General features: G+C 43.2%; 1 protein-coding gene across 6 annotated transcripts in view; it reads left to right on the forward strand.

Annotated features, from left to right (window-relative positions):
* Window positions 1-4,457, forward strand: part of LOC110526161 (LARGE xylosyl- and glucuronyltransferase 2) — a 161,354-nt gene extending 156,897 nt beyond the window's left edge. For all 6 annotated transcript variants that reach the window (XM_021606819.2, XM_021606822.2, XM_021606823.2 and 3 more), the window contains 3 exons: window positions 645-791; window positions 2,603-2,798; window positions 3,429-4,457. In XM_021606819.2, the coding sequence (XP_021462494.1) occupies window positions 645-791; window positions 2,603-2,798; window positions 3,429-3,626 (541 nt within the window). In that variant the 3' untranslated portion in view covers window positions 3,627-4,457. The remainder of the gene's footprint in view (window positions 1-644; window positions 792-2,602; window positions 2,799-3,428) is intronic.
* Window positions 4,458-25,869: the final 21,412 nt, after the last annotated feature.

Below are 25,869 nucleotides of genomic sequence, written 5' to 3' on the forward strand. Positions count from 1 at the left end.
TGGACAATGACCCCAAGCATACTTCCAAAGTTGTGGCAAAATGGCTAAGGACAACAAAGTCAAGGTATTGGAGTGGCCATCACAAAGCCCTGATCTCAATCCAAAATAAATGTGTGGGCAGATCTGAAAAAGCGTGTGCGAGCAAGGAGGCCTACAAACCTGACTCAGTTACACCAGCTGTCAGGAGGAATGGGCCAAAATTCACCCCATTTATTGTGGGAAGCTTGTGGAAGGCAATTTAAAGGCAATGCTACCAAATACTAATTGAGTGTATGAATATGTCTGCCCACTGGGAATGTGATGAAAGAAATAAAAGCTGAAATAAATCATTCTCTCTACTATTATTCTGACATTTCACATTCTTAAAATAAAGTGGTGATCCTACTGACCTAGGACAGGGAATATTTACTAGGATTAAATGTCAGGAATTGTGAAAAACTGAGTTTAAATGTATTTGGCTAAGATGTATGTAAACTTCCCACTTCAATTGTATGTATGATGTTCATATATGGCCCATGTGGGAGTCGAACCCACAGCTAAGGTGTTGCCAGCAATGCATTCCAACCAACTAGTGGCAGCTGTGGCTCTAGCTGATGTACAGTTTTGGTTGTAAATTAATGGTTTCTTTATCTTATCCCCCGCAGAAAGTCAGTGGTCCAGTTAGACATGGCCCACACTAAGAAAGCTCTGGTTGTTCCGGCCTTTGAGACGCTGCGCTACCGCCTCTCCTTTCCCAAATCCAAAGCTGAGCTGCTCTCCATGCTGGACATGGGGACCCTCTACACCTTCAGGTACACCAGCAGTAACAGCTCACCCCATTGGTCAATCTGGCTTGTTGATCAGGAGGTTTGATTGGCCCTTCTGAAATAGATTACATAACATGGAGCATCCATCCTGATTTTGATACTATATTTAGTACATTGATTACATTGATACGTTGAAGTCATTTGATAATATTTGCAGTACCAGTCAAAAGTTTGGACACACCTACTCATTCAAGGGTTTTTCTTTATTGTTACTATTTTCTACATTGTAGAATAATAATGAAGACATCAAATCTATGAAATAACATATATGGAATCATGTATTAACCAAAAAAGTGTTTAATTAAAACCTGTTACGGATGATGCGAATTTTTGGTTCCTGCACAGGAACCAAATCAGCGGAAATTTCAGAGCGCCACTCGTAGTACTCGTTAACTCAAACTTTCATTAAAACACACATGCAAGGTACTCAATTAAAGCTACACTCGTTGTGAATCTAGCCAACATGTCAGATTTGTAAAATGCTTTTCGGCAAAAGCATGAGAAGCTATTATCTGAAAGCATGCACCCCCCAAAATACCTGAATGAGACCTAAACAAAAGATTTTGCGGTAGCCGGCGCTACACAAAACGCAGAAATAAAATATAAAACATTCATTACCTTTGACGAGCTTCTTTGTTGGCACTCCTATATGTCCCATAAACATCACAATTGGGTCTTTTTCCCGATTAAATCCGTCAAAGTATGCCAAAAATGTCCATTTATGAAGGCCGTCTGATCCAAGGAAAATGCACCTTTACATGACGCAACGTCACTTTTTAAACCAACTTTAGGTATTAATAAACGTTAATAATCGATAAAATTGATCACGGGGCGATCTGTATTCGATAGCAGCAAGTCTTGAAATCATCGTCCATTTTTTTCACTTTCATAATTTCCTGGGTGCACCCCAAGACAGGAAGTGCCTATACGTCATCCCACCAAGGATAAACTTGCAAAGAAATGCCAGTATTGGCGACATCGTGTGGAACGGAACCTCATCTATTTTCTATCGCCTTAGACAATTCAAAGACTGGCGGATGAATATTTTTTTTGTGTTTTTGGTGAACAGTTTTCCCTGGGATTTTTACTCCTGAACACGTTCTGTTATAGCCACAGACATGATTTAACCAGTTTTAGAAACTTCAGAGTGTTTTCTATACACACATACTTATTATATGCATATACTCTATTCCTGGCATGAGTAGCAGGACGTTGCTCGATTTGTAAAAAAAAGTTGCGAAAAGCTGCGAAAATTCGCAGCATCCTTAACAGGTTTTAACAAATGAAAATATAATTTATATTTTGATTCTTCAATGTGGCCACCCTTTGCCTTGATGTCAGATTTGAACACTCTTGGCATTCTCTCAACCATCTTCACCTGGAATGCTTTTCCAACAGTGTTGAAGGAGTTACCACATATTCTGAGCACTAGTTGGCTGCTTTTCCTTCATTTATGGTAGAGTGGCCAGACACAAGCCACTCCTCAGTAAAAGGCACATGTCAGCCCGCTTGGAGTTTTTCAAAAGGCACCTAAAGTACTCTCAGACTAACCAAGATTGAACTATTTGGCCTGAATACCAAAAATTCTCAAAATCTGTTTTTGCTTTGTCGTTATGGGGTATTGTGTGTAGATTGATGAGACATTTTTTATCTATTTTACAATTAGGCTGTAACGTAACAAAATGTTATGTTAAAAAGTCAAGGGTTCTCAATACTTTCCAAAAGCACTGTATGCAATCTAGTTCAAAACTATTATTAACACACCTGTACACGTCTCTTTCTCCTTGCCGTCCCAGGTATCACGTCTGGACCAAGGGCCATGCTCCTACCAACTATGCCAAGTGGCGGACAGCCACCACGCCCTATAAGGTGGAGTGGGAGGCGGACTTTGAGCCCTATGTGGTGGTGAAGCGGGACTGTCCTGAGTACGACCAGCGCTTTGTTGGATTTGGCTGGAACAAGGTCTCCCATATCATGGAGCTAGATGCACAGGTACAGTATGGAGGATAGTGGTGGGGTGTTAGAATATAATATATGTATTTTTCCTACAGCTCACATTATCACACCACAGTACATTTGCACACACTAGGTAGACCAAACAACCATAGCAGACAAGACGGGCAGACAAAAATATGTAGTTAAAGTCTGGATACACTTATCTGTTTATGGCTTGTTGAGAAGAAAAATGGTTGTTAAAGCTATTGTTCACATTTTATCCTCAAAGACTCTACTTCCAAATAATCTGCACATAATAACTCATTTTAATTTAAGTTTAATTCAAAACCTCAACTCATCATTGGAATTCAGTTAAGGTTATGCCAATGATTAGAATAGATGTGATTCGCGGTAGACCCTCTGATATTAGGTTTAATGCTTTCGCTAAGTCAGGAATAATAGCTATTGTAACGGCCCATAAATCAAAGTCAAGCTGTGACCTTTCAGTGTTCAGCACCTAAGAGCAACGTTTGTGACTTTGTTTCTCGAGTCTTAAATTATTTCAGTCACAGCTGGGACGGCAGAAGAGTATTAGCTACGTAGCTAAAATGCTAAAATGTTGTACACGGACCATGTCCAATAAGCAAATAAAATAATACATTTTTCCGCCCCTTTCCCACCCCCCAGGAGTATGACCTGATGGTTCTGCCCAACGCGTTCATGATCCACATGCCACACGCACCCAGCTTCGACATCTCCAAGTTCCGCTCCAGCCCAGGCTACCGATACTGCCTGCAGACCCTAAAAGAAGAGTTCCACCAAGACCTGTCCCGGAAGTACGGCGCAGCCGCCCTCAAGTACCTTACTGCTCAGAGGAACATCTAAACCAGGACTCCCAAGGGCCACTGGGCTTCATACCTAGGGCCCGAATGGCCCCCATGCTGCTGCCTCGCAAGTCTACAGGGGTTTGGGAATACTGGCAACTATCAGCCAATATCACTACTAAGCTTGAATAGCTTTAAAGGCTTGTAGAACATTCTGGAGATGTGTTAGCTAAACTTTCTGGGGTGGTTTGGGCTGGGATGACCCACCCAACTATGCTACAATGGGTTATGACCCAAACTGGAATAAAAACAAAGAACCAAACAGATCAGACATGACAGTGGTCACACGATATTGGGCTCACTGGGAAGACGTTTCTCTGAAAGGAATGAGTGGTTGACTGATTTAAGTCTGGGAGTAAGTGACGATTATCATGATTTGTTCTGACAATCAGGGCCTTTTCTGAGGAAAATACATTTCAAACCAATCCGTCCACATGGGATATCTGTACCTGGAACTCAAGGACAGGAATTTGGGGAAACACAGAACTGAAAGAAAAGAAAGTTGTATCTTCCCTGGTCTCTTCAAGGGAACGAGTCGGAATCACGTTCGGAGTGACCAATCGAACTGGAGAAACATTTAAGCCTTATAATTTTCCATTATATTTAATAAGATATTTAATGATATCAGTATTTTTCTCAATGTAAATGATTATCAATTAATAACAAACAAATATGGCATACATACACTATCAGTCAAAATGTTTAGAACATTTACTCATTCAAGGGTTTTTCTTTATTTTTACAATTTTCTACATTGTAGAATAATACTGAAGACTGCACTTGATTGGCTCAAACACATTAAGAAGGAAATAAATTCTACAAATGAACATAAGGCACACCTGTTAATTAAAATGCATTCCAGGTGACTACCTCATGAAGCTGGTTGAGAGAATGCCAAAAGTGTACAAAGCTGTCATATTTGAAAAATCTCAAATATAAAATATATTATGATTTGTTTAACACTTTGTTGGTTACTACATGATTCCATAAGTGTTATTTCATAGTTGATATCTTCACTATTATTCTACAATGTAGAAAATAGTAAAAAATAAAGAAAAACCCTTGAATGAGTAGGTGTGTACAAACTTTTGACTGGTACTATATATGTGTTAATTTTAATATATATTTTTTCTTCGTGCATATATTTATCCCCTTTAAGCCAAATATGAGCCCAAATTCAGCCAAAAAATACAAGTCACAACTGATTGGGACCACCGCAACCAGACCCCAATATTTTTTAAATAGCATCAAAAAAAGCACCTCGCTAGAAATTAAATGGCTGCAAATAAACCGCCTGTTGAATTGTTAAAAATCACTTCTGAAATTCCATGAGCGATTGGAGTATTACCAGTGCCATGTCTAGATGAGTGATACACTGTTATGTGCCATCTACTGTAACAAACCTTGTCATTTACCAAACATTTCCCCTTTCCTTTAAAACTTCATTCCTTTTTCTATTTACCCATTCCTTGTTTTTTTTCGTACACCATGCTGAAACCCACTCCTGTTCTCACAAACCATCCCTTCTTTCTCTAATACCAACCCCTTCCTAAATCTCTATATGCTACTACTACTGTTTTGAACACCACACATAATCCATGGGACAACCGGGCAGTAACAAATCAACCTTTCAACCCCAATGAACCTACAACTCCAAATACCAAATAATAGGTATACACCTACAGTCACAAGAAACGGCACAAGTGTTCAAGCCTATTTGCTACTGTGATGACTTTGTAATGACTGAACGGTTACATATAATACATCACTATGGGCTGGGCACATACCCTACATGACTACTATGGGTTAGGTACATACAGAGCTGCCATTGAATTGGCTTCCAAGAGATGGATCCAGACACCACCTCCCCTGCCACCTTCCATGCCTCGCACAACCCCTGTCGACTGTTCTGATTGCAGTAAATGCTAGTGCCTTTGCTGTATTGTGTAACTGGATATTGATTGTACTGCTGTACGTTACCAATGGGGCCTGAGGATAGTCAGGCACTCTATTTATTATTGTCGACTCAAATCAATCATATTTTTCTATGTAGGGGACAAAGTGCTTTAAATAAATCTGCCCTTTTTCTACCAGTTTGTCTGAGGTTTGTCTCCATTGGAACATATGTGGAACAGATTGAAGGATATGGTATCACTTCTATGAGTGTGGAATTATATACACATGATTTATTTTCAGAGTTAATTGGTGTTAAAATATCAAGGATTCTCCCCTCATCAATGTTTTTAATGAGACGTAATGTCTGCAATGGAATTAACTTTATGAAAGCAAATAAACACACACACACACACACACACACACACACACACACACACACACACACACACACACACACACACACACCACAGAGGGAAATCAATGTAATTCTTTGTTAGCTGTTTGTTATCTTCTGTGACATTTGTTACCAACCTGAAAATGGAATTGTCTCTCACAGATGTATTGCTTGTCTTAAGGAAATAATCGGCTGCCAGACAGGCAGTTTTTTTCTTTCACAAAAAAATATAATAAAAACTGTTAAGTCAAGCATTTCTTCATATCCACTTTGCCATCTCCAATATCTTCAGAAACAACAGAGGCATGATGATAATAATCTATGAAAATAGTGATGTGTCACTCTACTGCATAAGCAATAAAAAGTAAGATGTTTTCATATTACAAAAGGTGGAACGGGTCACCGAGATGATCTATTCATTGGCATTCACTCACAGAAGGCACAACTGGTCTACAAATCACCATCATCTAAGTATGACATAAATTGTTGCATACGGATCAGTCAAAGATTAGTGGGAAAAAAGTCAACTAAAAATTATGTATTTATCCTAAACATTTAATAAACGTATCAAAAAGACTGGACATAATGCAAGAAAGTATCTTTATGCTCCTTACAAGAAAGATCAAATCTAGACGGTTGGCAACAAAATTCAGCCTAGTGTATTTAAAAAAAAATTATAATAATTTTTAAGTCCTATCAAACCATTAGACTGACACATTAGATATTAGATATTCAAAGATGAGCAGAATTAAACAATGAATTATCTTCATTGATATCTCTTGACCTTTGAATGACCCTGGCAATGACAACCTGGTAGTGATTTTTTATTTCACCTTTATTTAACCAGGTAGGCTAGTTGAGAACAAGTTCTCTGTAACGACAATCTTCCTCCTCTTCTGAGGATGAGTAGCGAGAAGGATTGGAGGACCAATGCGCAGCGTGGTAAGTGTCCATAACGTTTATTTTAAGACATAAACTGAACACTATGAAATACAAAACAATAAATGTGAACATGAACGAAAACGAAACAGTACCGTGTGGCAACAAACACTCACACGGAAACAAACACCCACAACTCAAAAGTGAAACCCAGGCTACCTAAGTATGATTCTCAATCAGAGACAACTAACGACACCTGCCTCTGGTTGAGAACCATACTAGGCTGAACTCAAAACCCCAACATAGAAAAACACACATAGACTTCCCACCCCAACTCACGCCCTGACCATACTAAATAAAGACAGAACAAAGGAAATAAAGGTCAGAATGTGACATTCTCATTTGCAACTGTGACCTGGCCAAGATAAAGCATAGCAATGTGACACATACAACAACACAGAGTTGCACAGGGAATAAACAAAATATAGTCAATAACACAGTGGAACAAAAAATAACAAAAAGTCTATATACAGTGAGTGCAAATGAAAACATCAGAGGTGTATTTGGAGGGCGAGTTAGTTAGGATGACATCTATGAGGGTGCCTGTGTTTACGGATTTGGAGTTGTACCTTGGTATGTTCATTGATCATTTGTGTGGGATTGAGGGCATCAAGCTTGGATTGTAGGATGGCCGGGGTGTTAAGCATGTCCCAGTTTAGATCACCTAGTAGCACGAGCTCAGAAGAAAGATGGGGGGGCAATCAATTCACATATGGTATTGAGGGCACAGCTGGGGGCAGAGGGAGGTCTGTAGCAAGCGGCAACAGAGAGAGACTTGTTTCTGGAAAGGTGAATTTTTAGAAGTAGAAACTCTAATTGTTTGGGTACAGACTTGGATAGTAATAAAGAACATCTTTGCAGTAGATTGCAACACCGCCCCCTTTGGCAGTTCTGTCTTGATGTGGAAAATGTTATAGTTAGCAATGGCGATTTCAGGGTTTTTGGTGGTTTTCCTAAACCAGGATTCAGACATGGCTAAGACATCCGGGTTGGCAGAGTGTGCTAAAGCAGTGAGTAAAACAAACTTAGGGAGTAGGCTTCTAATGTTAACATGCATGAAACAGAAGTCAACAAATGAGAGGATGTAGAAGTCAACAAATGAGAGCACCTGGGGAGTGGGAGTGGAGCTAGGCACTGCAGGAGCTGGATTAACCTCTACATCACCAGAGGAACAGAGGAGAAGAAGGATAAGGGTACGGCTAAATGCTATACGAACTGGCCGTCTAGCACGTTCTGAACAGAGAGTTAAAGGAGTAGGTTTCTGGGCACGGTAGCATAGATTCAAGGCATAGTGTACAGACAAAGGTAAGGTAGGATGTGAGTACTTTGGAGGTAAACCTAGGCATTGAGTAATGATGAGAGAGATATAGTCTCTAGAGATGTTTAAACCAGGTGATGTCATCGCATATGTAGGAGGTGGAACAACATGGTTGGTTAAGGCATATTGAGCAGGGCTAGAGGCTCTACAGTGAAATGAGTGAGTGGTTGGGTTGACTGGGGACACGGCGATTCAGACAGTTAGCAGGCCGATGCTAACACGCTAACAGTTAGTAGGCCGGGGCTAAACAAGCTAGTGATAACCATCTAAAGACTCGTTTGACCTCTCAACATATACAGGGTGAAGTTGTTCTGAAGTTTTTCTGAGACGGTTGGAGGGAAGTGATGTAGTCCATCGCGAAAAGATGTGATGCTTCTTTCAAAATGAATTAAACGCTTTATGTAAACCCTCATGACACTTTGTAGGACAAATTTACACCACCCTCACTTTCTCCTTCCCTTCATCCATCTGTGCCTCCTTTCCTTCCTCCCCCTCTCTTATCTGCTGGCTAATAATGGAGTAATTGCTGGATGTGGTCCTTTATGACATTATGAATCATCTTGTCAACTGCACACATTAGACGGGTCTGACACAAGCACTCTTAACATAACAGGAAGTCACATTAGACCAACCACATAGAGGCTTACTGGAAGCTTCTCAATAGGAGAGGCAGCAACATGAAGCTACAAAAATCCAGCAGAGGAATGCACTCTTGCTTTACTTTGAATTTCAGATAGTTGTTTATGAAAATGTGGACACTGTATTTTGTTGTTCAAGCCTTTTCTAAGTTGTGATTTATGAATGGCTGGCAAAATTGGATTGTTTCTAGTTTTGAAATGCTCGACGTGGAAGAACAGAGGTGAGCTGTAGAGTTATATTTACCGATGTTTGTTTAGGCTCTTGTGTTTGTTCCATTTGCTTTGCAGAAGCTTAAACCGTGCAGTGTGCTGGGCTAGATATATTTAGAAAGACTTGAACTTTTGTGCTCCAAACAGACACAATCTGAATTAAACAACAGTTTCTAAGATCGCCTATCAATGTACAAAAATAAGAAAACTATTCAAAGTTTTGCAAATGACTTGGGTGATGTGATCAATGATGTTCTGTTTTATATATTGTTTCCCAATGTTTCCAAAAAATAAATGGCTCAACAATTGCGTTAACTGTAAACTTGGAAAATCCACATGGTAGGCAACAAAATTCAGCAGAGTGCAATTTTAATTATAATAATTTTAACACTGCAAATTGATCTCAAATAAGCCAAAAATAGATACAAAATTTAAAATAAATAATAATTTCATACCTTGTTTACATTGAGACATGATCATATATATGTCTCTATTTTTATTTATGGAAATACTTGGGAACAGATTTTATAAATTCATTTTTTTCTGTATTCCTGATGATTTTAGTCTTTTTTTAAAAACTCCATATATATATATATACAGTTGAAGTCAGAAGTTTACATTCACCTTAGCCAAGTACATTTAAACTCAGTTTTTCAAAATTCCTGACATTTAACGCTAGTAAAAATTCCCTGTTTTATATATCTCGGTTCCCTGGTCTGAGTCTGCTCTTGGGTTTCCCTGTTTTGGACCATTCCTCTTCTGTGTACGCCGAGGAACTTAAAACTTTCCACCCTCTCCACTACTGTCCCGTGGATAGTGAGCTGCTCCCTTTGCTGTTTCCTGAAGTCCACGATCATCTCCTTTGTTTTATTGGGGCGGTAAGCAAATTGGAGTGGGTCTAGGGTGTCAGGTAGGGTGAAGGTGATATGGTCCTTGACTAGTCTCTCAAAGCACTTCATGATGACGGAAGTGAGTGCTACAGGGCGATAGTCATTTAGCTCAATTACCTTAGCTTTCTTGGGAACAGGAACAATGGTGGCCCTCTTGAAGCATGTGGGAACAGCAGACTGGAATAAGGATTGATTGAATATGTCCGTAAACAAACCAGGCAACTGGTCTGCGCATGCTCTAAGGACGCGGCTGGGGATGCCGTCTGGGCCTGAAACCTTGGGAGGTTTTAACACGTTTAAATGTTGGCTGCAGTGAAGGATAGCCCACAGGTTTTGGTAGCAGGCCGTGTCAGTGGCACTGTATTGTGCTCAACGTGAACAAAGAAGTTGTTTAGTCTGTCTGGAAGCAAGACTTCGTGGTCCGCGACGGGGCTGGTTCTTCTTTTGTAGTCCGTGATTGACTGTAGACCCTGCCACATGTCTCTCGTGTCTGAGCCATTGAATTGCGACTCTACTTTGTCTCTATACAGATGCTTAGCTTGTTTGATTGCCTTGTGGAGAAAATAGCTACACTGTTTTTATTGGGTCATGTTTCCTGTCACCTTGCCCTGATTAAAAGCAGTGGTTGGCGCTTTCAGTTTTGCGCAAATGCTGGCATCAATCCACGGTTTCTGATTGTGGAACGTTTTAATAGACGCTGTGGGTACAACATCTCCGATGCACTTGCTAATAAACTCGCTCCGAATCAGCGTATTCATCAATGTTGTTGTTTGACGCTATGCGGAACATATCCCAGTCCATGTGATCAAAACAATCTTGATGCGTGGAATCCGATTGGTCGGACCAGAGTTGAACAGACCTGAGCACGGGTGCTTCCTGTTTTATTTCTGTCTATAGGCTGGGAGCAACAAAATTGAGTCTTGGAGGACGGGGGAGGGCCTTATATGCGCCGCGGAAGTTTGAATTACAATTATCCAGGGTTTTGCCAGGCCGGGTTGCACAATCAATATGCTGATAGAATTTAGGTTGCCTTGTTTTCAGATTAGCCTTGTTAAAATCCCCAGCTAAAATAAATGCAGCCTCAGGATATGTGGTTTCCAGTTTACATAGAGTCAAATGAAGTCCTTTCAGGGCCTTGAATGTGTCTACTTGGGGGGGAATATACACGACTGTGATTATGATCGAAGAGAATTCTCTTGGTAGATATTGTGGTCGGCATTTGAGTGTGAGGAATTCTTGGTCAGGTGAACAAAAGGACTTGAGTTCCTGTATGTTGTTATGATCACACCACATCTCGTTAATCATAAGGCATGCACCCCCGCCCTTCTTCTTACCAGAGAGATGCTTGTTTCTGTCGGCGCAATGCGTGAAGAAACCAGGTGACAGTACCAACTCTGATAGCATGTCTCAAGTGAGCCATGTTTCCGTGAAACAAAGAACGTTACTGTCTCTGACGTCTCTCTGGAAGGCAACCCTTGCTCGGATTTCGTCTACCTTGTTGTCAAGAGACTGGACATTGGCGAGTAGTATGCTCGGGAGCGGTGCACGACGTGCCCGTCTACGGAGCCTGACCAAAAGACGGCTCCGTCTGTCCCTTCTACGGCGCCGTTGTTTTGGGTCACCGGCTGGTATCCGATCCATTGTCCTGAGTGGTGGGCCAAACAGAGGATCTGCTTCAGGAAAGTCGTATTCCTGGTCGTAATGTTGGTGAGTTGACGTTGCTCTTATATCCAATAGTTCCTCCGGACTGTATGTAATAAAACCTAAGATTTCCTGGGGTAAGAAATAACACATCAAAAAACAAAATACAGCATAGTTTCCTAGGGACGCGAAGCGAGGCGGCCACCCTACCGTTCCTCGACTTCGGCGATGTCATTTACAATATAGCCTCCAACACTCTACTCAACAAATTGGATGCAGTCTATCACAGTGCCATCCATTTTGTCACCAAAGCCCCATATTCTACCCACCACCGCGACCTGTACGCTCTCGTTGGCTGGCCCTCGCTTCATACTCGTCGCCACAGGCTCCAGGTCATCTACAAGTCTCTGCCAGGTAATGCCCCGCCGTATCTCAGCTCACTGGTCACCATAGCAGCACCTACCCGTAGCACGCGCTCCAGCAGGTATATCTCACTGGTCATCCCCAAAGCTCACAGATCACTGCAACTGTACATAGCCCATCTGTAAATAGCCCATCCAACTACCTCGTCCCCATACTGTATGTATGTATTTATCTTTCTCCTTTGCACCCCAGTATCTCTACTTGCACATTCATCTTCTGCACATTCTACCATTCTAGTGTTTAATTGCTATATTGTAATTACTTTGCCACCATGGCCTATTTATTGCCTTACCTCCCTTATTCTACCTCATTTGCACATGCTGTATATAGACTTTTTGTACTGTATTATTGATTGTATGTTTGTTTATTATATGTGTAACTCTGTGTTGTTGTATGTGTCCAACTACTTTGCTTTATCTTGGCCAGGTCGTAGTTGCAAATGAGAACTTGTTCTCAACTAGCCTACCTGATTAAATAAAGGTGAATTACAATTGTTTTTTTAAAACTCATCCCAAATCATTTGAATTGGGTTGAAGTCGGGTGATTATGGAGGCCAGGTCATCTGACGCAGCACTCCATCACTCTCCTTCTTGGTCAAATAGACCTTACACAGCCTGGAGGTGTGTTTTAGGTAATTGTCCTGTTGAAAAACAAATGACAGGCCCACTAAGCGAAAACCAGATGGGATGGCGTATCGTTGCAGAATGCTGTGGTAGACATGATGGTTAAGTGTGCCTTGAATTCTAAATAAATCACTGACAGTGTCACCGGCAAAGCACACCCTCACACCTCCTCCTCTATGCTTCACAGTGGGAACACATGCGGAAATCATCTATTCACCTACTCTGCGTCTCACAAAGACAAGGCGGTTGAAACCAAAAATCTCACATTTTGACTCATCAGACCAAAGAACAGATTTCCCCTGGTCTAATGTTCATTGCTCGTGTTTCTTGGCCCAAGCAATTCTCTTCTTATTATTGGTGTCCTTTAGTAGTGGTTTCTTTTCAGCAGTTTGACCATGAAGGCCTGATTTGCGGAGTCTCCTCTGAACAGTTGATGTTGAGATATGTCTGTAACTTGAACTCTGTGAAGCATTTATTTGAGCTGCAATCTGAGGTGCAGTTAATTGTTGATTTGTGAGGCTGGTAACTCTAATGAACTTATCCTCTGCAGCAGAGGTAGCTTTGGGCCTTCCGTTCCTGTGGCGGTCCTCATGAGAGCCAGTTTAAAGAAGAAACATTCAAAGTCCTTGAAATTTTCCAGATTGACTGACCTTCATGTCTTAACCTCTCTAGGGTATGTGGGACGCTAGCGTCCCATCTGGCCAACATCCAGTGAGGTTGCAGAGTGCCAGATTCAATTACAGAAATGCTCATTTTAAAAATCTGAAAACAAAACATATTTTACATAGGTTTAAAGATTAACTTCTTGTTAAAACCTGTTAGGGATATGGGGCAGCATATTCACTTTTTTATAAATAGCATGCCCAATTTCAACTTCCTGCTACTCATGCCAAGAATATAAGATAGGCGTATTATTCATAGATGTAGATATAAAACACTCTGAATAATGTCTGTGAGTATAACAGAACTTATGTAGCAGGCAAAACCCAGAGGACTAACTGTTCAGAATTTTTTTTTTTTTTTCCCATCTCGCTTCCCTATATTGTCTTTGCCATTGTAAATTTAATAGAAATATACTTTCAGTTTCTACATCTTCCACACGATGTCGCCAGTGTTTGGAATATGGCTGAGGTTATTTCTTTGTCTTAGCAGGAAGTAGGTCAACTCGGAACAGGGACCCTTTTGTGAGGTACACAAGATGTGTAAAGCAGAGCTTTTTTCTTTTCGTTGATGTATTGAATACAGTAGTGTAGTGAATTTGCGTTTTTCTATGCTGTTTTTTTCTGGATCAAATGGGCTTTATAAATTGACATTTTCGACATATATGGACGGAATTAATCGTACAAAAGGACCAATTGTGATGTTTATGGGACATATTGGAGTGCCAACAAAAGAAGCTGGTCAATGCATGTTTTATATTTTATTTCAGCGTTTTGTGTAGCACCTGCTATGCTAGCTCTTTTGTTTACTACTGATTCAGATGGGTGCAGGCAATTAGATAATAGCTTCTTATGCTTTCGCCGAAAAGCATTTTTAAAATTGACATGTTGACTGGATTCACAACGAGTGTAGCTTTAATTGAGGATCTTACATGTGTGATTTAATGAAAGTTTGAATTTTATAGCGTTTTATTTGAATCTGGCGCTCTGCATTTCCCCAGACAATTGAATAGACAGTGACCTCAAAAAAAATAATTCTGAATGGTTAGTCCTCGGGGTTTTGCCTGCTACATAAGTTCTGTTATAGTCACAGACATGATTCAAACCGTTTTAGAAACTTCAGATTGTTTTCTATCCAAATATACTAATAATATGCATATCTTATATTCTTGGCATGAGTAGTAGGAAGTTGAAATTGGGCACGCTATCCCAAAGAGGTTTTAAGGATCAAATCAAACTGACTGTAGCTCAGGACCTTCAGCAAGCATATGCATATTCTTGATACCATTTAAAAGGAAACACTTTGAAGTTTGTGGAAATGTGAAATTAACGTAAGAGAATAACACATTAAATCTGATAGAAGACAATACAAACAAAAAAATGTGTCTTTTTTTCAGCTTTGAAATGCAAAAGAAGTTCAAAGTTTTAGACTGATCCAGTGAATAATTACTGCACATTTTGTGTCAAGTCTGCAAAGAGTTTGTCCAAATGTGCCGAATTGGTCAATTGATATATTTCAAGTAGATAACTACAGAGAACAAACAAAAATGCTATGGTAATAAAAAATAAATATTTACACACTCCCAGGAATGTCATACGTGATGGATCATTAGCTTATACACTAACCTTCACACATCTAGATGGCCGGGGGAGAACTGTAGACCCCAGTTCCTACATTTGAACATAAAAATTGATCTTATCAAACAAAATGATCCTACTTTTAATCTCTGGGACCCTCAGGATGAGAAATCGGAGCAAGATTATTAAATGTAAATACATGATTTACCTTCAGAGGTGAATGTATCCAACCACTTGCCGTGATAAGTGTTTTGTTTTTTTGCACTCTCCTCAAACAAACTGCTTTAACAGTTTTTTTTCACTGTTAAAGCTACTGTTAATTGCACACTGCAGTTAGATTAACAAGAATTTAAGCATTATGCCCATGTAAGACAGGTCAATGTCCCGGAAAGTTGGCTGTTGTATACTAAGTCATTCTAGTCACATTTGCACACGTTAGCAACAACCATCCCGGGTTAGGAACACTCATCCCGTAGAGATTTTTGGTTACTACATGATTTCATCTGTGTTATTTCATAGTTTTGATGTCTTCACTATTATTCTACAATGTAGAAAATAGTAAAGTAAAGAGGAACCCTGGAATGACTAGGTGTGTCAACTTTTGACAGGTACTGTATATATGAACTCAGCAAAAAAATAAATGTACCCTTTTCAGGACCCTGTCTTTCAAAGATAATTAGTAAAAATCCAAATAACTTGACAGATCTTCATTATAAAGGGTTTAAACACTGTTTCCCAAGCTTGTTCAAAGAACCATAAACAATTAATGAACATGTTACGGTCATTAAAACTTCCCTAGGGTAGGGGGCACTATTTTCACTTCTGGGTGAAAAGCATGCCCAAAGTAAACTGCCTGCTACTCAGGCCCAGAAGCTAGGATATACATATAATTGGTAGATTTGGACAGAAAACACTCTAATGTTACCACAACTGTTAAAATAATGTCTGTGAGTATAACAGAACTGATTTAGCAGGTAAAAACATGAGAAAAATCCATCCAGGAAGTGGGATTTTTTAATGTTTGTAGTTTTCAATTGGATCCCATTACAGTATCCATTGATTTAGGACTTCATATGGCTTCCACTAGATGTCAACAGTCTTTAGAAATTGTTTTAGGCTTGTATTCTGAAAAATGAGGGAGTAAGACCACTCTGAATGAGTGGACACTGCAGTGTCCCAGAGCTTTTTCATGCGTGAGACCGAGAGTGCGCCTTTCTTGTTTACCTTTTATATTGACAACGTTATTGTCCAGTTGAAATATTATCGATTATTTAGGCTAAAAACAACCTGAGGATTGAATATAAACATCGTTTGAAATGTTTCTACGAACTTCACGGATACTATTTGGATTTTTCGTTTGCCTGTTGTGACTGCTTGTGAGCCTGTGGATTACTGAACAAAACGCGCGAACAAAACTGAGGTTTTTGGATATAAACAGGGACTTTATCGAACAAAACAAAAATTTATTGAGTGAATGGGAGTCTTGTGAGTGCAACCATATGAAGATCAAAGGTAAGTGATTAATTTCCTCTATTTCTGACTTGTGTAACTCCTCTACTTGGCTGGTTACTGTTTGTAATGATTTGTCTGCTGAGCGCATAATCGCATGGTATGCTTTCGCCAAAAAGCCTTTTCTAAATCTGACACCGAGGTTGGATTAACAAGAAGTTAATCTTTAAACCGATGTATAAAACTTGTATGTTTTATGAATTTTTATAATGAGTGAATTTTGCACTCTGCAATTTCACTGGATGTTGGCCAGGTGGGACGCTAGCGTCCCACATAACCTAGTGAGGTTTTAAGACACTAACAGCTTACAGAAGGTAAGCAATTAAGGTCACAGTTATGAAAACTTAGGACACTAAAGAGGCCTTTCTACTGACTCTGAAAAACACCAATAGAAAGATGCCCAGGGTCCCTGCTCATCTGCTTGAACATGCTGTAGGCATGCTGCAAGGAGGCAAGAGAACTGTAGATGTGGCCCGGGCAATAGATTGCAATGTCCGTACTGTGAGATGCCTAAAACAGAGCTACAGGAAGACAGGACGAACAGCTGATCGTCCTCACAGTGGCAGACCACGTGTAACAACTCCTGCACAGGATTGGTACATCCGGACATCACACCTGCGGGACAGGTACAGGATGGCAACAACAACTGCCCGAGTTACACCAGGAATGGACAATCCCTCCATCAGTGCTCAAACTGTCCGCAATAAGCTGAGAGAGGCTGGACTGAGGGATTGTAGGCCTGTTGTAAAGAAGGTCCTCACCAGACATCACCGGCAACAACGTTGCCTATGGGCACGTTTTTCATTGAAGGAATGAGCATTACACCGAGCCCTGTACTCTGGAGCGGGATCAATTTGGAGGTGGAGGGTCCATCATGGTCTGGGGCGGTGTGTCACAGCATCATCAGACTGAGCTTGCTGTCATTGCAGGCAATCTCAATGCTGTGCGTTACAGGGAAGACATCCTCCCTCATGTGGTACCCTTCCTGCAGGCTCATCCTGACATGACCCTCCAGCATGACAATGCCACCAGCCATACTGCTCGTTCTGTGCATGATTTCCTGCAAGACAGGAATGTCAGTGTTCTGCCATGGCCAGCGAAGAGCCCGGATCTCAATCCCATTGAGCACATCTCACTTGCGGAACAGTTTTGTCCCAGTGGGCCACCTGTTGTCAACCCCTGATACAGCATAATTACTCTCTCTTGATGTCATTTTCTTCCACAGTGCTGGCAGACAGTCCTTGACAGACTGTAAACTGGGTGGGATGCCAAGGAGTGCTGGAGATAGACCCATCAGGGGACAGAATGGGTGACAGCGGTCTCATTACTGGTGTCAGCAGTGGGATCGATGTCCTACCTCCGAGTCACCAAATAAAAATGAACTCCCATGATCACCCCCCTCCACACTACTCTTCCACCTCTGCCTCCACTGAATCAATGGCAATAACCACTCCCTTTCTTTATTTTCTCCTCTGTCCAGTCAATATAGAGTCCCTTAACAATCCATCCCTCTCTGCTGTGATTGTGCCTCCCGGTCGTGGGAATGAAAATATATCCTTCATAATTTAAGGTCTTTATTGTCCCGCCCTATAGTGATACTCTTATGGAGCAGACAATTTGTTTACTGGAGGATTATTGGAGGACTATTTGTTTAGCGTATTTCTGGAGGGTTTCGTTTGTTACTTGATACCTGTAATCCCAGGCAATTTCTCTCCTCCAGGCTACATGGATCAATATGGAGCCGGGGTCAAAGGGTGCAGGTCGTGAGGGGTGGCGGTGGTATTTACAGTCATCAACAAGGTCAGGAGAGTGTCTAGATCTATAGCTCCTTGTAATTGTTTTTCTCCAATTGGACTTTTGCAGCTAAAGCTGATTATGGACACAATGGCATGTTTATTGTACTGAGGTTCGGTTCACTGATGCTCATGGACTCAATTGACATTGTGAAGTTTAAAGTGCTGTTCAAATGTTCAAAAAGGTGTTGGAAGGCCAGAGGAAAAATACATATTAGATGAATAACTTGGGTTTATGAGTTTAAGTTCTAAAGATGAGTAGTTGTTTGGAGAAAGCGAGAACGCAAGAGGGCGGGAACAGACCAAAATAACAGGCAAGTTTTTCCATTCCGCTTCAATCAGTCTGGACTGGAAATGTAGAAATGCTGTTATTGATATTTTTTGAAAGGTGTGTTTGACCTTTTCTGGGTGTTATTATTTAGAAAATTGGCAGTTAGTTGCTGAGGAGAGATTTGAGCGTGTCGAACATACACACACACACACACACTCACACATACAGTGTTCTGCCCGAGGTGGAACATGTTGCTGTTAGTAAGCGATAAATAATGATGGTCTACATACACTTCAGAATTATGTGCTCTCATTTCAAAGTTTTGCACCATGAACAACACTTGAAGTGTTTACCAATGTAAAAGCAATGAAGTGTGAATCAAATTAACAGCAGTTCAAGGTGAGATCATTAGTGTGGTTTACCCACTTTTTTTGTTTGAGAAACAATTTTTTTGCAGACAAATGCATTGAAAGTATAGGGAGCATTACCTTTTTTTTCCCACTGCGACCGGCGATCAGAGTTTACCCACCTATTTTGTTACCACTACACAGCTGGGTGAGATTGATGATCTGTTGCATGCTGTTACTTTGTCTCTTTCTTAATTCAGGCAAGCCTTGATTCCTCCACATCTTCTCTCATCGCCTCCTCAAAACATATTTGTGAAGGTCTGAGGGGAGGGACCTTGGAACTTCTTCTCCTATACGGTTGAGAAGGAGGTGAGTACATAGGATGCTAGGAATTGAGATAGGGCCATTTTAAGTACTGTGTCATGGGCATCCTAATATTTCAGATGGTATATTAAGTCCATTCAAGATAAAGTCTTATAATCTCCTTTATCTATTAGCAGCAAGCAGATAATCTGATTACGGTGGAATAACTGGAATCTTATGAGACCGTTATGGCTGCAGACACAATTGACTAGAACATGTAGAAGTATCTGCATTGGACCAGATAGCCCTCCGGTCCTTAATAGAAGAACATCTTCTTTCATCAACAGGTTACATATTATAACCAGTGGTGTTTATTCATGGTTGCAAATATTTGACCAATAAAACAAATTTAATTTCAAAATAATTTATCTTTCGCCTCTCTCTGTGTTTTCATCATTTTCCGTCAATGGATGCAGCGCCCCTCTTCCTCAGTATGTGTACACATGTATCGGATGCTGTCTGGACCAAAGGAGTATAACATGTTGCCGCCGTAGCATTTTTACTGGTTTAGCTTCCTCAGTGAATTTACCCACGCACCGCTACTGATCGTAACATGAGGTAAAATGATTGGCGACCTAGTCCTGGCCCTCTGTGTGCGTGTGTGTGTGTGTGTGTGTGTGTGTGTGTGTGTGTTTATTTGCTTTCATAAAGTAAATTCCATTGCAGACATTATGTCTTCATATAAAAACATTAATGAGGGGGGAATCCTTGATATTTTAACACCAATTAACTCTGAAAATAAATAATGTGTATATAATTCCACACTTATAGTGGTGATACCATATCCTTCAATCTGTCAATCGGTGCTGAGATCTGAGATCTCTAGGGAAAATATTTGTGTTTGTGACCTGAAGGCTCATGTCTGAGGCCAGAGCTAATACCTAGACATACTGGACACAGAGACATTCAAATCATATCCATGAATTCATCTGACTTTGGGTAAGTCGAAAAACTCCAATCTCACACCATCCCTTTAAAGTTTTTACAGTCCCCCCTGAAAAGTCTGAACGGTTATATCACTAACTTGTCTGTGATCAGGCTTTTGTTGAGCCAGGTAAGATTGTTTAAAATGAGGTTGACTTTGTTCTGACAAGCCTGTCAGCATTTCTGTCACATGATATGAATTCTAGAGACTTTCTTTTTCATCTCACTACAGTTTATGATGTCAAAAATGCTTTTCTTAGAACTCAAAGAATTTTGAATAAATACATTTCAAAATGTTATGCTTTGATTTTGTCTATGTTTTATTAATCAGAGATATAAAGCAGAGAACAGAGTGTGCAAAGAGGAGAAAAACAAAGCGATAGAGAGAGCAAACAGACTTTCATCAGAGAGCTGGGGCTTTTAATAACAATCTGTCTCTGACGGCAACGTCGGACGATGGAAAGCTGATTTTGTGCAATGAGATCATTACAATAATTAAACCCTCAGATGCTCTTATCAAATGGCTTTTAATTTGACGCCGCGTGATGATGCATAATGGGCGTGTGCGTGTGCCATCGAACAAAGCGTGTGTGTGTTAGCCAACCTTCATTAGACTAATTGAATAGCACACTGTCAAGCCAAAAGCTGTGAAAATCAGCAAACAGGCTAACAGTTTAGCGAAGCATCTCGCATCCGCCCTCCAACACATCAATAACACTTCCGCTGTGTCAAACTTAACACCTACGGCAGCTGGAGTGTGTGTATGTTTGTGTGTATACGTGCGTGTGTGTGTGTTACCTAACACAGCAGTAGCTGAGGCTTCCTGTCAAAACTCTCTTTAACATCTCTCTCTCTCTCTCTCTCTCTCTCAAACATCCATGCATCTCTTCATCCTGATCCCTCCATACATCACCAGGCTGATAAATATCTGTCAATTGCTAATGGCAAACTGTCTTCCAGCCAAACCCCTCTGTGGGTGGTTATAGTTCTTCCACATTGATTAAAGTATACAGTGGGTGCTCTATCTACATCCTCTTTGTAGTGATTTGTGTTGTACCCGGCTCCTTTCAGCTGCAAGTTTTTGTAGGCATTTACTTGGCATTTTTTTCAGTTTTTTTTTCTCACAGTTGATGAAGATATTTCATTAAAAAGCTGTGGTGTTCCAAAATATTTACCCACATTCTATTCAGTGATAGGATGTAACAGACCAAAGATATAAAATGTACCGTTTCACACACTTAGATACTTTGTGACCAACAAGGTTCTATGTATAGGCTGTGGGCTCCGCCCCAGTCGCTGGCTAGAAACTAGAAAACCCTTCATCATTTAAAAGTCATGGGTATACTGTGTATTCAGACCCCTTAACTCTTTCCATATTTTGTTACGTTATAGCCTTATTATAAAAATGATTAAATCGTTTTTTTTCTCATCGATCTATAAAAAAAAACTGAAAGCCACTCCTTGGTTGTGTGCTTACTGTAGGGTTGTTGTCCTGTTGGAAGGTGAACCTTTGCCCCAGTCTGTGGTCCTGAGCGTTCTGGAGCAGGTTTTTGTCAACGTAGTTTGAAGTGATCCAACACTTTTTTTTTAATGAAAGCATCTTTAACAGTAGTCCAACAGCATGTTCTCCTAATCAAATACACTAGATCATGTACATTATGTGTGACTAGCTGGCCAAATAGGGTTTGAATCCCACACTATAATTTTTTTCCTTTGAAATGTAGAAGCATGTTAATTGTGTTAGTGGAGTGTCCAGATAGCCATGGTTGCGTTTTAAACAGCAGGCATTCTGGATATGTAAAAACATTTAGAGGATTGAGTAAGCTTTAAATGGAAAGATATCACACTAACTTTGCCTTTCATCTAGTAGAATTCACTGCACACAATTGAGGAAGAGAATCACATTTTGAGACCCAGCTGACAATCAGCGAGGGGACGCGCTGTACCAAAATGGAGGGAATCAACGAAATTGTACTTTAGATGATGTAGGATGAGCCTAGTATGCTGACATTTGCTGCTTACTGCATTTGTCTTTACTAAACAGTACTTTATAAAGAGTATAAAAGCACAAATAGTAGTAGCCAAGCCAGGTTTCAGACACAGCCAGTGTGCTGAGAAGGGTGCAGACAACACCTTGACGTGTGATGTAAGTGCCTTAATGTGTTTGGACCCCAGGAAGAGTAGCTGCTGCCTTGGCCCCAGAATAAATACAATACAAATTAAGATTAAGAATTAATTTAATAAGGAGCTACAATACCAGTCAAAAGTTTGGACCACCTACTCATTCCAGGGTTTTTCTTTATTTTGACTATTTCCTACATTTTAGAATAATAGTGAAAACATAAAAAATAGGAAATAACACATATGGAATCGTGTAGTAAACAAAAAAGTGTGAAACAAATCTAATTCTAATTTATATTTGAGATTCTTCAAAGCAGCCACCCTTTGCCTTGATGACAGCTTTGCATACTCTTGGCATTCTCTCAACCAATCAGCTTCATGAGGTAGTCACCTGGAATGCATTTCAATTAACAGGTGTGCGTTGTTAAAAGTTCATTTGTGGAATTTCTTTCCTTCTTAACGTGGTTGAGCCAATCAATTGTGTTGTGAAAAGGTAGGGGTGGTATACAGAAGATATCCCTATTTGGTAAAATACCAAGTCCATATTATGGCAAGAACAGCTCAAATAAGCAAAGAGAAAAGACAGTCCATGATTACTTAAGACAGGTCAGTCAATGCGGAAAATTTCAAGAACTTTGAAAGTTTCTTCAAGTGCAGTCCCAAAAACCATCAAGCACTATGATGAAACTGGCTCTCATGAGGACCGCCACAGGAAATGAATACTCAGAGATACCTCTGCTGCAGAGGATAAGTGCATTAGAATTACCAGCCTCAGAATTTGCAGCCCAAATAAATGCTTCACAGAGTTCAAGTATCAGACATATCTCAACATCAAATGTTCAGAGACCGCGTGTCACGTTCTGACCTCTATTTCTGTTGTTTTGTATTTATTTAGTATGGTCAGGGCGTGAGTTGGGTGGGCAGTCTATGTTTGTTTTTCTATGTTTTGGGGCATTTCTATGTTTTCGGCCTAGTATGGTTCTCAATCAGAGGCAGGTGTCATTAGTTGTCTCTGATTGAGAATCATACTTAGGTAGCCTGGGTTTCACTGTGTATTTGTGGGTGATTGTTCCTGTCACTGTGTTTGTTGTCACAGGATAGGCTGTATAGGTTTTCACGTTCCGTTTGTTGTTTTGTAGATTTGAGTTATTTCATGTATCGTTCAGTTTTCCATTAAAGAACATGAATAACCACCACGCTGCTTTTTGGTCCGCTTCTCCTCCTACAGACGAACGTCGTTACAGAATCACCCACCCACCAAGGACCAAGCGGCGTGGTAAACAGAGGCTGCAGCAACAGCAGCAGCAGGAGAATCGACTGGTGCAGCAGGAGCAACAGCAGCAGCAGCAAAGGCAGCAGCAGGAGGAGCAACAGCAGCAGCAGCAGAAGCAGCAGTGGGAGAGGCTGCACTACTTGGAGAGATGGACTTGGGAGGAGATTCTAGACGGGAAAGGACCCTGGGCAGAGCCAGGAGAATATTGCCGCCCCAAGGCCGAGCTGGAGGCAGCAAAAGCAGAGAGGCGGCATTATGAGGAACTAGCACGGCAGAGCGGATGGAAGCCCGAGAGTCACCCCAAAAAATTTATTGGGGGGGGCACAGGGGGAGTGTGGCAGAGTCTGGAGCCAGACCTGAGCCAACTCCCCCCGTTTATCGTGAGGAGCCAAGGAGGAGCTCAGAACCAGAGCTGGTGTTGGAGGTGAGCGAAGCAGAGACTGTGAAGGAGTTAATGGGGAAATTGGAGGAGAGAGATATGAGGGATTTGCTGGTTTGGTGCATGAGGCACGACATTCGCCCGACGGAGCGTGTCAGGGATTTAATGGCACCGGGGTCAGCTATCCATACTCATCCTGAGGTGCGTGCGAGGGGTCTGGTGAAGACTGTGCCAGCCTCACGCACCAGGCCTCCTGTGCATCTCCCTAGCCTTGCACGTCCTGTGCCATCTCAGCACTACAGTGCTCCTAGCAGTGCTAACTGTGGCGGGCATGGTGCTGGTCAGGCACCGTGTTTTGCAGTTGTTCGCACGGTGTCCCCAGTACGCGTGCTTAGCCCGGTGCGCTACATCCCAGCTCCCCACATCTGCCGGGCTAGGGTGAAGATCCAGCCAGGGCGGTTGGTGCCAGCCCTGCTCTCAAGATCTCCAGTACGCGTTCACGGTCCGGTCTATCCGTCACCACCTCCACGCACCAGCCCTCCGGTGGCAGCCCCCCGTACCAGGCTGTCTCTCCGGCCCATCCTTACAGGGGCTTCCTCCTCTCCAGCGCTGCCGGAGCCTCCCGCCTGTCCGGCGCCTCTGCCGTAGCCTCCCGCCTGTCCGGCGCCGCTGCCGGAGCCTCCCGCCTGTCCGGCGCCTCTGCCGGAGCCTCCCGCCTGTCCGGCGCCGCTGCCGGAGCCTCCCGCCTGTCCGGCGCCGCTGCCGGAGCCTCCCGCCTGTCCGGCGCCTCTGCCGGAGCCTCCCGCCTGTCCGGCGCCGCTGCCGGAGCCTCCCGCCTGTCCGGCGCCGCTGCCGGAGTCTCCCGCCTGTCCGGCGCCTCTGCCGGAGTCTCCCGCCTGTCCGGCGCCTCTGCCGGAGTCTCCCGCCTGTCCGGCGCCTCTGCCGGAGCCTCCCGCCTGTCCGGCGCCTCTGCCGGAGCCTCCCGCCTGTCCGGCGCCGCTGCCGGAGTCTCCCGCCTGTCCGGCGCCTCTGCCGGAGCCTCCCGCCTGTCCGGCGCCGCTGCCGGAGCCTCCCGCCTGTCCGGCGCCGCTGCCGGAGCCTCCCGCCTGTCCGGCGCCGCTGCCGGAGCCTCCCGCCTGTCCGGCGCCGCTGCCGGAGCCTCCCGCCTGTCCGGCGCCGCTGCCGGAGCCTCCCGCCTGTCCGGCGCCGCTGCCGGAGCCTCCCGCCTGTCCGGCGCCGCTGCCGGAGTCTCCCGCCTCTCCGGCGCTACCAGGGCCTTCCTCTTCTCCAGCGTTGCCGGAGCTTCCCGTCTGCCCAGCGCCAGCTGAGCTTCCCGTCTGCCCAGCGCCAGCTGAGCTTCCCGTCTGCCCAGCGCCAGCTGAGCCTCCCGTCTGCCCAGCGCCGCCAACGCCGCCCGTCTGCCCAGCGGCGCCAGCGCCGTCCGTCTGCCCAGCGCCGCCAGCGCCGCCCGTCTGCCCAGCGCCGCCAGCGCCGCCCGTCTGCCCAGCGCCGCCAGTGCCGCCCGTCTGCCAGGAGCCGCCAGTGCCGCCCGTCTGCCAGGAGCCGCCAGTGCCGCCCGTCTGCCAGGAGCCGCCAGTGCCGCCCGTCAGCCAGGGGCCGCCAGTGCCGCCCGTCAGCCAGGGGCCGCCAGTGCTGCCAGTCAGCCAGGGGCCGCCAGTGCCGCCAGTCAGCCAGGGGCCGCCAGTCAGCCAGGGGCCGCCAGTGCCGCCAGTCAGCCAGGGGCCGCCAGTGCCGCCAGTCAGCCAGGGGCCGCCAGTAAGCCAGGGACCGCCAGTGCCGTCAGTCAGCCAGGGGCCGCCAGTAAGCCAGGGGCCGCCAGTGCCGCCAGTCAGCCAGGGGCCGCCCGAGCAGCTATAGCCCCTCTGTCCCGAGCAGCTATCGCCCCTCTGTCCCGAGCAGCTATCGCCCCTCTGTCCCGAGCTGCTATCGCCCCTCTGTCCCGAGCTGCTATCGCCCCTCTGTCCCGAGCAGCTGCCCCTCTGTCCCGAGCAGTTGTCCCTCTGTCCCGAGCAGCTGCTTCACCTCTGTCCCGAG

The sequence above is a fragment of the Oncorhynchus mykiss genome, chromosome 6, assembly GCF_013265735.2.
Source record: "Oncorhynchus mykiss isolate Arlee chromosome 6, USDA_OmykA_1.1, whole genome shotgun sequence".
Lineage (NCBI taxonomy): Eukaryota > Metazoa > Chordata > Actinopteri > Salmoniformes > Salmonidae > Oncorhynchus > Oncorhynchus mykiss.